This window comes from Ammospiza caudacuta, chromosome 1 (assembly GCF_027887145.1).
Source record: "Ammospiza caudacuta isolate bAmmCau1 chromosome 1, bAmmCau1.pri, whole genome shotgun sequence".
NCBI classification, from domain to species: Eukaryota; Metazoa; Chordata; class Aves; order Passeriformes; family Passerellidae; genus Ammospiza; species Ammospiza caudacuta.
Genome location: NC_080593.1, coordinates 33,976,907 through 33,991,644, shown reverse-complemented (window position 1 = coordinate 33,991,644; position 14,738 = coordinate 33,976,907). Strand labels below are relative to the sequence as shown.

General features: G+C 40.6%; 1 protein-coding gene across 1 annotated transcript in view; it reads right to left on the bottom strand.

Moving 5' to 3' along the window:
- Positions 1-2,158: 2,158 nt before the first annotated feature.
- Positions 2,159-14,738, bottom strand: part of SNX10 (sorting nexin 10) — a 35,082-nt gene continuing 22,502 nt past the window's right edge. Inside the window, exons 4-7 of the mRNA XM_058804418.1 lie at positions 13,442-13,542; positions 12,881-12,979; positions 4,831-5,046; positions 2,159-4,389 (exon numbers count right to left, since the gene is read on the bottom strand). Coding sequence (XP_058660401.1) covers positions 4,311-4,389; positions 4,831-5,046; positions 12,881-12,979; positions 13,442-13,542 — 495 coding nt within the window. The 3' untranslated portion in view covers positions 2,159-4,310. The remainder of the gene's footprint in view (positions 4,390-4,830; positions 5,047-12,880; positions 12,980-13,441; positions 13,543-14,738) is intronic.

The window sequence follows — 14,738 nt, the reverse complement described above, 5'->3', positions numbered from 1 at the left end:
TCGCTCGGCTGCGGGGAGAGCTCAGGGACGGGGGGAGCCGGTGGGGAGCACGAAAACCCAGAAATGACCCAAAAACGCCGGGCCGCCCCCGCGGAGAGCCGCGCACGCCAGCGCGCTCCCGGCGCGGGGCCGCGCCCGCTCCGCCCCGGCCCCGCCCGGCGGCGCCTCCCGCTGGCGCACAGCGCCCCCTGGCGGCCGGCGCGGAACGGGCGCGGCCCCTCCTTCCGCGGGGGCGGCAGGGAGGGAGGAAAGGAGGGAGGGAGGCAAGAAAGGAGGGAGGGAAGGAGGGAGGGAGGCCGGGAGCGCTGCGGCAGCGCTGTGGCCGCCCCCGCCCCGGCTCCCCCTCCGCCGTTGCCATGGGCTGCGGTTGCCACGAGTTACCGGATGAAGGCTGGGCGGCCCCGCTCCCTGAGCAGCGGGCGCGGGGCGGAGCGGGGCGGAGAGCGCGGCGGCGCCAGGTAAGGCTCTGGCCGCGCTCCGCTCCGCGGCCCCGGGGCAGGGCAGGGTGCGAGGAAGGGCCGGGCCGGGCCGGGCCGGGGCGCAGCGGGGAGCGCGATCCGGGATGCTGCCGTCCTTTCCCTTTTCCCCGCGTTGGTTGTTTTGTTCTTTTTTCCCCTCTCCCCCTTTTTCGAGTGCTCCCGGCCGCTCGCCGCTCGTAGGGCGCACACGCACCCACGGACGGCCGCAGCCGCCGAGCATCCGCGGGCGCCCCGCTAGCCAAAAGCGAGCCCGAAGGCCGCAGTTCGATTTCTGTTTTACAAGGCCACTTGAATTAATTTATAAGGAGGTTTTGTTCCAGAAGGCAAAGAAGCGGCTTGACGCGTTATGGTGCGTTTTTAACACCGAAGCAGAGAATAATTGTGTAATAATTTCCTAAAGCGTTTAGGCCTTTCGTGAAAAGATTCAGCCTGAGACTGGAAATTATTCTTTACATTTTTGCCACCTCGTAAAACTAGGGAAGAAAAGTCAAGCCCCCGGTCCTTAGCCCTGAGCGTAGTCCTGCAATTACAGGGAAACGACACAGGACCATACAAGGTTTATTCTTCTTATCCATACCGTGTATAACAGAGAAAGCCACAAACATTTTTTTGTTTAATAATTCATAGTAATTATGTAAAATTTAAATGTTAATCTGGAAAACAAATTCAGTATGTCACCTGTGAAAAAAATACATGGAAACCGAAGTTTGCACTGTTCTACAGTGTGCGATTTAGAGTGTAAATTTCCCTCGGTGCTTACAGAAATACATTGCAATGTAAACAACAATTTTCACTCCAATACACCATCTTTGTGGAGTTTCTTTGCTATTCTTTTTGTAGAAAATGTAAACTGGAAACCCAAACACAGCAGAGTGTGTATACGTATACACTGTGTATATATATCTGCACACATATATACTATATATATGTATACATATATATATGTATATATACACATATTACAAAAATAACTGAAGAATAAATTACATGTGGTAAGTCATAAAGTGATTAGGATATTGATATTGAAATAAAGGAAACCTCACTGTCAGGTTTAAACATGAGCTAGAAAGTAGTAACTTGTTTTATTTCATTACTTAAAAGCTTTTAAGAAATCATCATAAAAATGAGGATGTAAAGCTATAAGCAAAAGAGGAAAAAAGCTTTTGAATGCATAATTATTGCAATTAGATATAATGTAATCTGATTACTACTTCTAATTTATAAATTAGATATTATCCTGTTTTTAAAAAAAAGCTAGCAGGAAATGTCAGCGTTGTTCAAAGCTAAAAAATGAGAATCAAAGCACCAGTGACAACTGATCAAACTGTGTGTCATAGTACTGAAAAATTACCAAATCATTAAATTTAAAAAAGACATTAAAATTATTTTTTGTTTAACATTTACATTTGTAAAAGCTACATTTAATGTTTCAATGAAACAAAATACTTAAAGCCTTTATATGTGATTATATACAGCTGATACATGAAGGAGACATACTAGAGAGCATGGAGTACTTTCCCTCCCCCATTACAAAAAAAATTCTAGTAACACTAGCTACACAAACAACATTCAGAAGATAAATATTTGAACAAATTTCTCTCAAAGCTGAGAAGAAAGTTATAGTATCTTAGATTTTTTTTAACAGAATGACAAAGAAAATAAGAGAGTAACAATAGAGCTATTAGAAAAAAACATTTATTTCAGAAACATCTTCATTTGGAAAACACTTGCTGGTGTACTGATAAGCTCCTAGAATTAAAAAATACAATTAGCCACAAAGGCTCTCCAAACCTTGTGTTTCTGTTATTTTGGTCAGGTACTGAGGATGTGTTAGTAAGCCAGAACTGTAAAGTGCTTCAAGAGTTTAGCTCAATCTTTTAAAACAAAAGAAAAACCTACATTGTCTTAAATAAAAATGGTAATATTCTTCTCAACATTATTCCAGTTTTCCTTTTTAAATCCTTCCCACCTTTTAAATAAATTTGCTAAACAATTTCTTTGTAATGTGCTATCTTAAAAATAATATGGAAAAAGCAATCAAGTAATGAAAATCTCTGACTGGCAGTAACAGCTATTTTTACGCTGCTTTTAATGATAACTTGTTGCTTTAGTTAAACATTATCACGCTCACATTAAAAATAGCATTACTGCTAACTCACATAGAAGCTGAGACGGTGAATAGATAGATACATTTGTGCAATTCAGTAAGACTGAGCAAAAAGATACACAGATATTTATCTTACAAAGTGCTACCATCAACAAAATACAGCGGCTTAAAGTAGTTACCTAAGAGATGTTATTCCCAGGCTACTAAAACCTGTTTCTAAAATTACACAGATTCCCAGCTGGATGCTTTAAAAGAAAAAAAACATGCCCACACATGTTTATGCTACCCCTTACTAGCTGTCTATTTAATAAATCTGTTGTTTCTGTAATTCACAGGTTTAAAATGCTCCTTCTTTGAAAGTAACCACAGTTTTCTTTTTAAAGAAAAGGAAAAGGAAAAAAAAAAGGGGGGCATGTATTTACATCCACTTTGACGCCAGTAACTACCGCACTGAAGTTAATGGGAGCTTTGCTAGGGTGATCAGACCCCCTAGCTCTTTTTAATAGCAGTTAAATGTCACATATAAATACAACACCACAGTGAAACATACGCCTTTGACAGGATCTGGGACAAGACACTACACAGCTGCTGTGAACAATAAAGAGCAAAACTGACGTTTAATCAAAATAAGTGTTGGTGGTTAAGAAGTTGTGTTGAAGCCTGCCTTTTGCTTGTGAATAAAGTCAATATTCCAACGTGGTAACTACAGCCACAATGGAATCAGCAGCTCCTGTAACTCACAGGGAATGGGGAGGGCCACATCCATGCAGGGTGTTACAGCTATGCAGGGCCACATCCATGCAGGGTGTTACACCATCATCTCACAGAGGGAGATACTCCCCACTTCAGCTGCTGAACCAAAACACCTCTACCAGCACCTTCAAATATAGATGCCTAAAGTTAAACGTTGGGTGAAATCCTGGCCCTAGTGAGGTCAGTGCAAAATTCAGCCATTGGTTTCGATGGACCTCATCCAGGATTTTCACTGGGAATGAGTATCCATAATTCCTTGGGAGCTGAGAATCTCCAGCAAGCCTAGAAATGATGTAATTTTTATTTATATTTTTAAACTTCTAAGCAACCATGCTCAAGAATTTTTGCCTTCGGTACTTAAGCATGATAAAACCAGTCTTTCCATAAACATTACAGACGGACCAGAGGAAGATGTATTTATATCTCAAATTGTCAGCAGCATATAGTTTGTACCAATGTTGTTTTGCTGATGTTGCTGAGCTACTTTAAAAAGTGAGTACCTTGGTGGGGTGTGTAATTTCATCACCAATGTCAAATGACTTCTAAAGATGAAACTTCTCTGATGCAAATGTCTAAAAGATGCTTTGAATATGTTTGATATGATATAGCAACTTTTAAGATGAGGAATTAAGTTATCTTTATTTTTTAAATCTGAGACACGAACTCACTGAAGAAATTATTTTAACTGCCACATATGTCAAAAGAGCATGACTTACCCAATACCAAGATTTTAAAAGTCACAAAAACATAAATAGGTAGCATGTAGACCTTCACCAAGATACATTTTTAAAAAAATCATCAAAAAGATAGGTCTGTTTTGAGTATTTTGTAAGGACATATGGTTGCATTAACAACGGGTCTTCTAGATTCATGTTACCAGACAGCCCTGCTTGTGTGGCATACACATGACCAGTAAACAAAGCAGAAACTGCTCTGTGCTGTCCTTAATGTAGCAATACAGGAATGATTTTTCATGATTCTTCAGAAGCTGGGCTTGCTTTACATCCACATGAAATGCTGTCATCACTAGGTCCGAGCCCGGAGGATGAACTGCAGAAAAGGGGAGAGGGGGGGAGGAAAAAAAAAAATAAAAGGAGGAAATTGGTTTTCACAACACACTCAAAGCCTGAGTAACAGAGGAGAACTTTAATTATCTCCAGTCACAAAGAGAGACAGGAAATTTGGACTTTTAATTAGCCATTTGGAGTGCAGTTGGATATTTTTTTAGCAAGATAATTTAAACGCGAATAATTCAAGTCTGACTAAATGAAATTCACATAATCAGAATGCAGATAATTGAATTTCTACTGCATTCATTAATTCAGTGTGGAGGTGTGTGTGAAGACTTCTATGATGAGCTGTCACAGCTCAATAAAATCTCAGTCAATTAATTTTTTCATTATCTTAGTATTACATCAACAAAAAAGTGAAGCATGTGCGTGTGTATGTATGGATATATAATCTCAGAAAGTAAGGATATACAGAAATCACCTCTCTGAATCAGAGTCTGCATCGTTTTTTCCTTTTTTTTCCTCTTCGTCTTCTATAGGAAAACGTCTGTTCAGAGAGGCGAAACTGAGAATGGCATCAGCAACAGAGAATTTGGTCTGCCCAGACACACAGGCCTCCATGTCCTCTGGGCTTAGCTGAGTCTGTAGGAAGAGGTGCAGCCTACTATCTGAGAGCAGTAATGCATCTTGTAGGATCCTGGAAAAGGAAACAAAGGCAAATGTTTATGTATGACCTGCACACACACACATATATATATTCTAAAGTGTTTTCCCAGAACAAATTCTAAATGATGTCCTGCTTTTAAAGTTTTCAGATGAATCCTAAATCAGTAACAGAAGGCAATGAACATATTAAAATGATTAGATGTGTGTTACCTTCTTATTACATTATTTGGAATTTTAGGTGAGTAAAAACATGAAGTTAATAGTTAGGTACATCTGCTATTAGAATAACTTCAAGGACATTTTTCCATTTAACCATCTGCTATTACCACACGGATCAATTAATGATTTTTAGGCAGTTGGAGGCATATACTCTTACAAAAATTTGGTCTCTTTTTTTTTTTTAATAGCCAATCTTTTATAAAAATTACAAGTCATCAATTTGTTTGGTGGAGTAAAGAAGTGTGTAAGAGACAGTGTGTAGGCAGAACAGACTTCATACATGTGCAACATCAGGACTTTGGAATACCTGTCAACATCTGAGCCAACACTAGCCAAATGATTTACAGTTATGCTGGTTTTCAATTACTTGCAGATAGTTTTCAGGGCCTCTTAAATTTTATTTTATTCCAGCTATTATTTTCAAAAATAGGTTTTAAAATTTGGTTTGTATATATTTTAAATTAAACTTCCAAATAAATTTAGCACAGAGTATTTACTTAAAACACATGAAAGTAAACAAAATACAATACATTCCAGTAACACAGAAAGTTGTAGAGAGTTTTCCAAGGCCTGAGAATTGAGGATCATTGTTTCTATATTTAAATGAAAGATACACAACTTTTCTTCAACATTTCTTTAAAGAAGGAATTCTTTACTATACAAATCCTAGAATGATTAACAACAAACTTCTTCAATTTGTGTGTATCGTTTTACTCATGTAATAAAGACATCAGAGGCTATGACCACGCCAAAGAATGCTCCACAGAATATTATTAAAGTATCTTTAAACATCTCAAAGCTACTCAGACTCAATAATTACTTATTTATACCCGTTTAGGCTACAGTTTTTACCAAAAAAAGTCATTGCTGTGCAACAGGAAACAAGAGATGACATTAATGTAAGAACTAGTAAGAGCAGAAAGAAATATTGCATTTTAAAGGTACTCTGACTAAAATGAAAAGTGTAACTGATTAGTTCCTTCTCTTGAATAAGATTAATGGTGTGTTTGGACTGTAATGTTTTAAACACAAATACGTTCTGAAAACTGTTCTCTAAAGCGGCCAAGATTACAATAACATTTAATAAACACACAAAAGGATTTCTGGCTTCATTCAAGCCCATAAAAATCTGTCAAATTAAAATAAGTAGTAAGAGATATCTACATGAAACCACAAGAGACTTGTGTGCATGCACATTTCACTTGCCTAGGTGAACACGCATTCTCAACCAAACACTTCCAGCTCTGGCACCTTCCAATGAGGAAATGTCTCCAACAACCCTAATGATCTACCAGGTGTGGGTGAAATTGAGCCTCAGAATGATCACATTTTGCTGAAGTTCAAAATAAGCACACTTTTCACACACAGAGAAAGCCTTTTTAATCCAATCTGAGTTCTCACAATTTTAATAGCAAATATATGTCTGTAAAATCAATGTGGGTAATGTATTAATAGACAAAAAAACTTCTTTGTAGTCTAAAATCCAGCAAAGGCTGTGTAAAAATGATTCAAAACAGAATTTACAGGTCCACACACCCTGACAGCAACAGCTTCATGATTACAGTTTGAAAAGCCATCATTCAGCAGCCACTAAAAGAGGATTTCAGCCTTGACTCTTGATAAACGCACATTCCAAACAAAGACAAACATTGCAACAAAAAGGTAGAGGTATCATTCCAAACAATAAATCCACTTTTATAGTTTATGCAATCAGGAGAGTAAATATTCTACTTCTCTTTAAAAAAAACAAACAAACAACTAAAAGAAGAAAAACAAAAGAAAAATAATGTGCTGGAGTTTCCTGTAGAGTAACTACAGTTACTGTTTTTCCCAGGCACAGTGAGGAAATGCACATTTCTGCAATTCTAACATTTGCGTGTCTAATGCCAAGTAACACAGCAAAAAGCCAAGTCATTAAATTCTGTGAATGGCATTTAGTTTCACAGATTTTCCTCTTGCTCTACCTTCAAAAGTTTCCTGCCAACCAGTGAAAACACGAGTAACTAACTGTTCATGAGATTACACTACACTTACAGCTCTGTTGCTGTTTGAAATGTATTTTATTTTCTTTATAAAATAACGGGTAATCTTTAAAATTGATTTTAGATGGTTTGAGGCATTACACCAGAGAAGTAATGAGCACTAATGTCAATGATATTGGACACAAATTCATTTTAGCTTTATTTCATGTCCAGTACAATTCTGCTAAGCCTTGAACTGCTAAAGCACTGTTATTAACTCGGCAGTAACCTAACACATGGAACAGCAAACAAAAGTGATAAGAGTACAGACTGATCAGGACCTCAAGGCTACTGTCCTTTTTCTGCAGCTATAATTCAATTTCCAATTTTACTTTACATTGGATTCATTATTTCACAGTAATTTTCTTTTCTGCTTCATAGTGCCATCTGGAGGTGAAGGGAGTGAAGAGAAACCAAGGTGCAGAAATGGAAAGATGTTCATAAAGCTAATCACACCCACACTCATATATGTATATGTGTGTGTTCACTATGTGTTCACATTGAGACCAAACACTCAATGCATTGTGCAAGTCATTTAAAACCATCCTGGAAGCAGATATACAAATACCTTTTACCTCGTTGTACCCTTGAAGAATTTCTGTTTTCTCTTAATTAAAAAATAACTGCTGCTTTTCCCACCCCCCTCTGAACCAACAGGTTAGACTGCTTTTTAATTGCAAGCTTCAAGCAACCAAACTGTAAAATAAATTCTCCACTACCCCAGGAGTGTTATGCTTTCCTGTTCAAAATACTCTTTCTTCAAGGGAATACCCACACATTTGTCACCAGATGGTACTAGTAGTATTTAGTGCTGGTATAGTAGTTCCTCTCTGGGGGCTTTTGCTGTCCTGGGGGCTCACTGTGTGAAGGGCTTGACATTTAAAAACTAGACTTGGCTTTGAGGACTTCAAAAATGAAAATTACAAACCACCACCCAAGAAATTAAAAAGGCAGGAGGAAGGGAGGAGCATCACAACATTAATACTCGGACGTGTTCACGGAGGCCGGACGCGTGCGCAGTCTCGACACAGCAGGGAGAGCTCCCAGCGCTGCTCCTGCACTTCCAGTGCAGCCAGAGCAGGCAGGGCTGTGCTCACAGTGATGGAAATCAGCGCTCCTGGAGAGTCACGGCTCACGGTAATCATTGCTGTGAACTGACTGAGCATGCTGACGGAACAACAGACCTTCCATGCACGCCTGCAAGAACCGAAGGCTAAACCCTGCAAGTCTTGATCCCATCAGCAGTCATTACTTGTCAGAGATTTCACTCCTCTTGGCCAGATTGCTCACATGCATAATGACTACTTATGTGATTAAGGGGGCTGCAAGATAAGGCTCTACATTAGAATTAGATAATAAAATATTTTTTTATTCACAGCCATGTGAATCTTTGTTTGTCAGCTTTCAGTAAATGCTTGTGATCTCTAGACCTTTAAAGAAGCAAGACTGAAAAACATCCCAAGCAGAAGAAATAATGTCATTTTTGAGGAAATGCTGGATACTATATGAGGAATATTTCTCTTTTCCTGTGTTATGGCAAAAATATTTACAAAAGAAAAAAGCATGTGTTTTTTGTTATTTGGACAAGGTCCAAAATCTGGTTTTCTTCACCATGATTTTATTATGTATATTATACACTGTTCTGCTAGAGAAAAACAACATATGGCTGAACAGTACAACTTAATCCTAACTAAAGATTTCCTGTATCTACTGTAACCTAATACAATGACAGATGCATACTTGAATGTGTGTGGAAGGTTAACACTCCGATTTTGTTTTCAACAAATTTACTCTGCCCATTTACAACAGCTCACGAGAGCAAGGGAAAAACCCGAGGAGCTGAGAGACGGATGACAGCCTGTGCTGTGGTGCCCTCTATTGAGCTCCAGCCCCTCAGCCCCAGCCCACACCAAACAAAGCCCCAGTTTCCTCTGTGAAAAAGCTGACTGTGTTTCCTCCTTCACATTTTATAAGGGAGGAAATGTTACTGATATCAAGCAACTGTGAAGCAACTGTTGGGTATGTGATAATGTGTGCGGTTAGGAGAAGATTAAGCCACATGTGCCTACTACACATAATTCCCTCACCAGATAGGAAACAACAGCAAGGCTCCACTGGAGACAGACACCTTGCCCAAGGTGGTTCCACCTGCCCCACAACTGCCAATGCTCCTGCCTGAGCCCCAGTCTCCCACTTTCCACATCCCTGAGACAGCACCCAGCGGAGACACCTCCAGAAGAGACCTCTGACCCTGCACCAGCTGCAGCTCGTGGGACTGCAGTGGAAAAGGCAAAGAGGTGCCTGACACCAGACACCTTCAGAAAATGGCTCTGCCTTAGGCAGCTTAAATCTGGGTGGCTTCCTCACTCTGGCACCCAGCAAGGCCAGTGCATGGCCCTCTGCAGGAGCAACACTGTGGATGCCCTCTATTCCCTGTGGATCCATGCATTTTGTTTCTCAAAACTCTCAGTGTCTTCCACCCCATCATAAACTGCATGTCTGAAAAGTAATTGAAGAGTAATCCTTCTCCCTAAATCACTAAGTTTTTGGGATCTGACTATATTCAAATTTTTAAAAGTCATCAAATGAACTCAACTTCATTCAAAATGGCTTTGTTAATTAGTTTTCTCATGAGCAAACTCACTTGATTTTGTCTGAGGGTAATCTAAATCCCAAAGTTAGACCTGCACAGCTACAAATGGATGAAATCAAAGAGGATCATGCAGAAGCTAAAATTATAAGATAGTGTTTTACCTCTGGTTTAAGAGTAAACTTTTCTGTGAATTCACAGGCATCCTCAAAGGACAAGGATACTTAGCAGGAAAAACACAAAATTTTCCTTATTCTTACAAAGTAATTCATAATTGAAAAGGGGCTAGCTGACTTCCGTTAATGCAAATGGCCTCTTGAAATATTAAATTATGCCCAGACAAGAAGTGAGCTTTACAGCTCTTCATCACTCAGAGATAATAACCTGTAAGACAAGTAGATCTTACCCTGCATTTGTGCAGTAAAACCAAATCAAAATGGGACACCTGTTCCCAGATTTCACCAAAGTCTAGTGCTTAACTTCCCAGCTGTTGGCCTAATTCTTGAGCTACTGTGCTCAGCACGGAGGGGCTTCACAAAAGCTCTAAGTACACACTGTGCCCTGTGCTAACTCACCCTGGAGTGGGAAGTGAGGAAAGATAACAGAGCACTGTAGCCATCCACATATAGGCAATATGGAAGTGTTCCCAGGGCCAGAAGCTGAGCACTAGAGAGCCTCCAGCTGCTGCATCCTGGCTCCTGCACAGGCAGGCACTACAGCAATCTGGTCAGACAGCACATGCACAAACCTGGTCATACAGGCACAGGGCACAAACCAAGACTTTGAAAGATCTAAACCCCCTCTTCAGAGATGTCTTGGATCCTGGTAACACGTGGGAGTCCTGCATCACAAGCAGGCATTTGAAAATGTTCCCTGCAAACCCTTCCCCAGACAGGTCCACACAGGCTCAAATCTAATTCCTTCCCACTGCCACAAAGAATTGCCAGTAGGATTGTGAGCTTGTCATTACTGGGGTGAATGGAACTCTCAGCTTATCAGTTTTGGGTTAGGGTCCCCCCTTTCTACTGTGTCAGAATGTGCAGCATCCAGACCCAGAGCTTCAGTAAATTCCAGTGTGTATGTTTATTATTTTTATTATATGTTTATTACATGTAATACCTATGTAACATATGTATATTGTTCATATATGCATATGATACACATAGAACATACATCTATACAGAATATATGTGTATATTTTACATACACATGTATATTATACCTATATATTATACATAGGTATATATTATACATAGGTATATAAATATTTTATACTAACTCTCGTTAGGGAGTTCCACAAAATTCAATTTCACAAAAAGAATCATAACCTTTGGTTCAGCGTCATAGATGGGGTGGGGGGAAAGCATCACGGCAGCCGAGCCAATAGGAAGATCCTTGTGTGAGCAGCAGCACAGTGGAGCCAGCCAGCAGAGGGCAATGGTACAGCACATACGGTGCCAGGCTAGTGCATCTCAACACAACCTCCGAAAATTCCTTCCAAATGCTCCCCAGGGCTGAGAGGAAGCTGGCACTTTTCTTGCACTCAAGTTCAAACATTTAAGTAATTCCCTTACAATTGAGTTGCTTCTTTTTCCACTCCTGGACTAACAGCAGCATGGTGAAACATTCCACATGCTGTCATTTTCTGCTGTACTCATTTAAGCTACAGTCATCCACTAAATTGGAGCATGAGGATGCCTTTTAAGATAATCTACCTTTCTGGTTTGCCTTTTGAAGTGCAGACAGCAGTTATAAACATTTCTGATGCTGATATGCCTTGTTACCAGACAGGCCTCTTTCAAAATGAGAGTGTTTTTTGAAATACAACTACTCCATGGGCCAGCACAGCTAAGACAGAACTGCTCAGACACTGGAACCTCAGCTACCACACTCTTCATATTATCACTGACATGCTTCCAGGAGCACAGCCCTTCCATTTCACTGCTTTTCTTTCCTGAGGTATAAAAATATTTTCTAATCCTTTTCTGCTTTTTCTTCCCTGTCTCACATGCCTTCAGCCAGTATTTACTGGCTGACCTTTTGGCCACAGATCCTAAATAACTGCATGCAGAATATTATTCCTGCAGCAGTTAGCTGTCCCTGCCTTCAGCTGCTAAGCCTAACAAATATACCTCGGGACCAATGATTTGTTGTCTGTTAGGGAGGCCTATAATGCACTGACTGGAAAGAAGATGAATAGTCTCTAGTTGCAGTGTTTCACCATGCCCTTACCCTGAGCAGCAGCTAAAGGCAGCCAGCAGAGGCACACACAGCTCCTGCTCCAGCAGCTGTGAGCAGCCTGCTCTCACACCAGCAGTGCCAGGGCACGACAAGAATGGCAGAGAAAAAGCAGAAAATTACACCAACAGGGGCTCAGCCACTGCAGAAGGTGAAGTGTTCATAGCAGTGGGAATGAGGGATGCAGTACTGAAACTCATACACTGCTCCCTTGTAATGCAGGTCAAGGTCTAGCTAAACCTGATGGATGACTTTATACAGATTGCAGCTGCACTGAAAATGGTCACAGCTGCTAGAGCTTGCTTATGCTAGTGGGACTGGTAAACAAAGCAATTAGCATTTTAGGAAAGCTCTGTGTTACGAGATCTCACTAGAGAATTCTCCCAGGCTTGCAGGGGTTCAGCCCACAAAGACACTGATTTTCCATGAAAATAAAAGGGGGAGCTTTCTTTGTACAAGAATATCCAGCTTCTTATTGAAAGCTAGAATTAGACATCACAGTGAAAGATCTCCCAAACTTAGTATGCAGTTACAAAGTGATTTAAATTTAAGCCTATTATCTATAATCAGTGCAATGAAACACAATGGAAAAGCGCCAGCTGAAGTCTCCTTATAACCAACCAATAGAGCTGAAGTCACGTGTATGAATTATGACAGTGCAAGTAAAAAATATAACTAAATGTGTAGCACGTACACATGACCACATGGTGGCTCTCAAGTACCAGAGATGAGCTATTTTAAACTAGAAACTGATGACCTCATAAAAATTCCAACACCTCTGGATAGGCTGTACTCACTTTTCCAGGAATTCTTGTAGACCCTGACGGCGATGGTCCACGTGATTAGGATTGTTCATGTTGAAAAAGGGAGTTCTGGACGGCAGTTCTGGTAGCTGTCTTTATAAACAGGAAAAAAATACACAGTTAAACCAAATATAAAACAGCAGAGAAATATCAAGAAATCAAATGCTGACCCCAAGCATGTGAAAATCATGGGTTATGTTCCAGAAGCTCTTGAAATCACTTTGGGAACACAAGGTTGGGAAACTGAAGGGCCTCACAACACCTCAAAGGGGAAAAATAAATTAACCTTATTAAAAATAATTAATTCTGGTCCAGTTACTAAGCCTACATCCATGTCTGGCTGCATTTTATGGGTTTAAATGGAAATTAAAAACTTTTGCCAAATTTTCCCATGGAGCATACATTTAGATAGTAAAATGCATTCTACAGAATAAACTTGTGCTAGTAAGAAACACAGGATACTTTCCAGATCTGATTTCTGTAGTTCTCTGAATTAGGATGAAACAACCCTTCCCTCCATGACTGACAGATTATTAAATATATAAAGTTGCTCACATAAGCACTGCATTGCTCTGAAGCCTCTGCCGGAGCCAAACAAATTCTCGATAGCGTCGTCTAACACAGGATGTTTTTCTTGTAAAGCATATACTGTTTGTCTGTTGGGAAATAAAAAACATTTACTTTGCAAATCAGCTTAAGCTAAAGTGCAGGCATGGTATTAGCAACACATCCAAAATGTTATACTAATGCCCGAGACACCAATGGAAAGCTTGACATTAATTCAGTTTATGTTAAGGGCTGTGCTTTACCTCAGGCAGGACTGCTGACAGTTTCTACTGCTTCTCAGGGAAATATTTTTCATTGCTTTCTTTTTAAAAGCAAGAGATTTGGATTACAGAACAAAATACAGTGACAGGAAAAACAGAAAAAAGTTTCAGTACATAATACCAATCTTTGCAGGGGAAAAAGATTCTAGCTATTCTAGTTACAATCCTGCAAACAGGTACACAGAGTTTTTGCAGTGCGCAGTCCCACCTGAAATCAAACCAAAGAAACCAAAGTGACTGCTCTCTGCAAGTAGCATCATTTGGAGATTTTCCCAAAGAACACTATTAGTTCACTAGGAAAATGCCAATTTATCAAAAGAGAAACAATTTGTGGAAATTAAAAGCTTCTGCCAAATTTTCCCATGGAGCATACATTTAGATGAAATCCCATGCACCAGACAGGACTGCATTAGTAAAATGCCTGCAGTCCAGCCCACCCTCCCTGCCTGCCAGGAGCCATAACTCCAGCCAGCCACAAGGTGCAGTCTGTAGAGAGCACAAAGATGTCAGCCTCCTGGAACAGAGGAGCGCACCCAGGATACCACACAGTTTGAGAAGATAAATGCTCTAAGATCTGGGTAGAACGGGAACTCAGCTGGCCTAAAAGCCAGGCAGACACAATACTTGGAGTCCATTGAGAAGTCTGGATGGTAGGACTGACCCAGGGACTTGGTGTCCAAAAGCCCTGGCACTGTGGTGGCAGGAAGCTGAATTGATGCTTAATAACTTCAGAGGTGCTGAGTGATGGATCATATATCACTGTATGCTGGCTTTGGCTGGGGGAGAGTTAATTTCCTTCACAGTAGCTGGGGCTGTGTTTTGGATCTGTGCTGAAAACAGTGCTGGTAACACAGGGATGCTTTAGTTACTGCTGAGCACTGCTTGCACAGAGCCAGGCCTTTCTACTCCTCACCCCAGCCCAACAGCAAGCAGGCTGGGGGTGCATGGGAAACTGGGAGGAAACACAGCTGGGACAGCTGATCCCAACTGACCAAAGGGAGATCCATACCATATGGCATCATGCT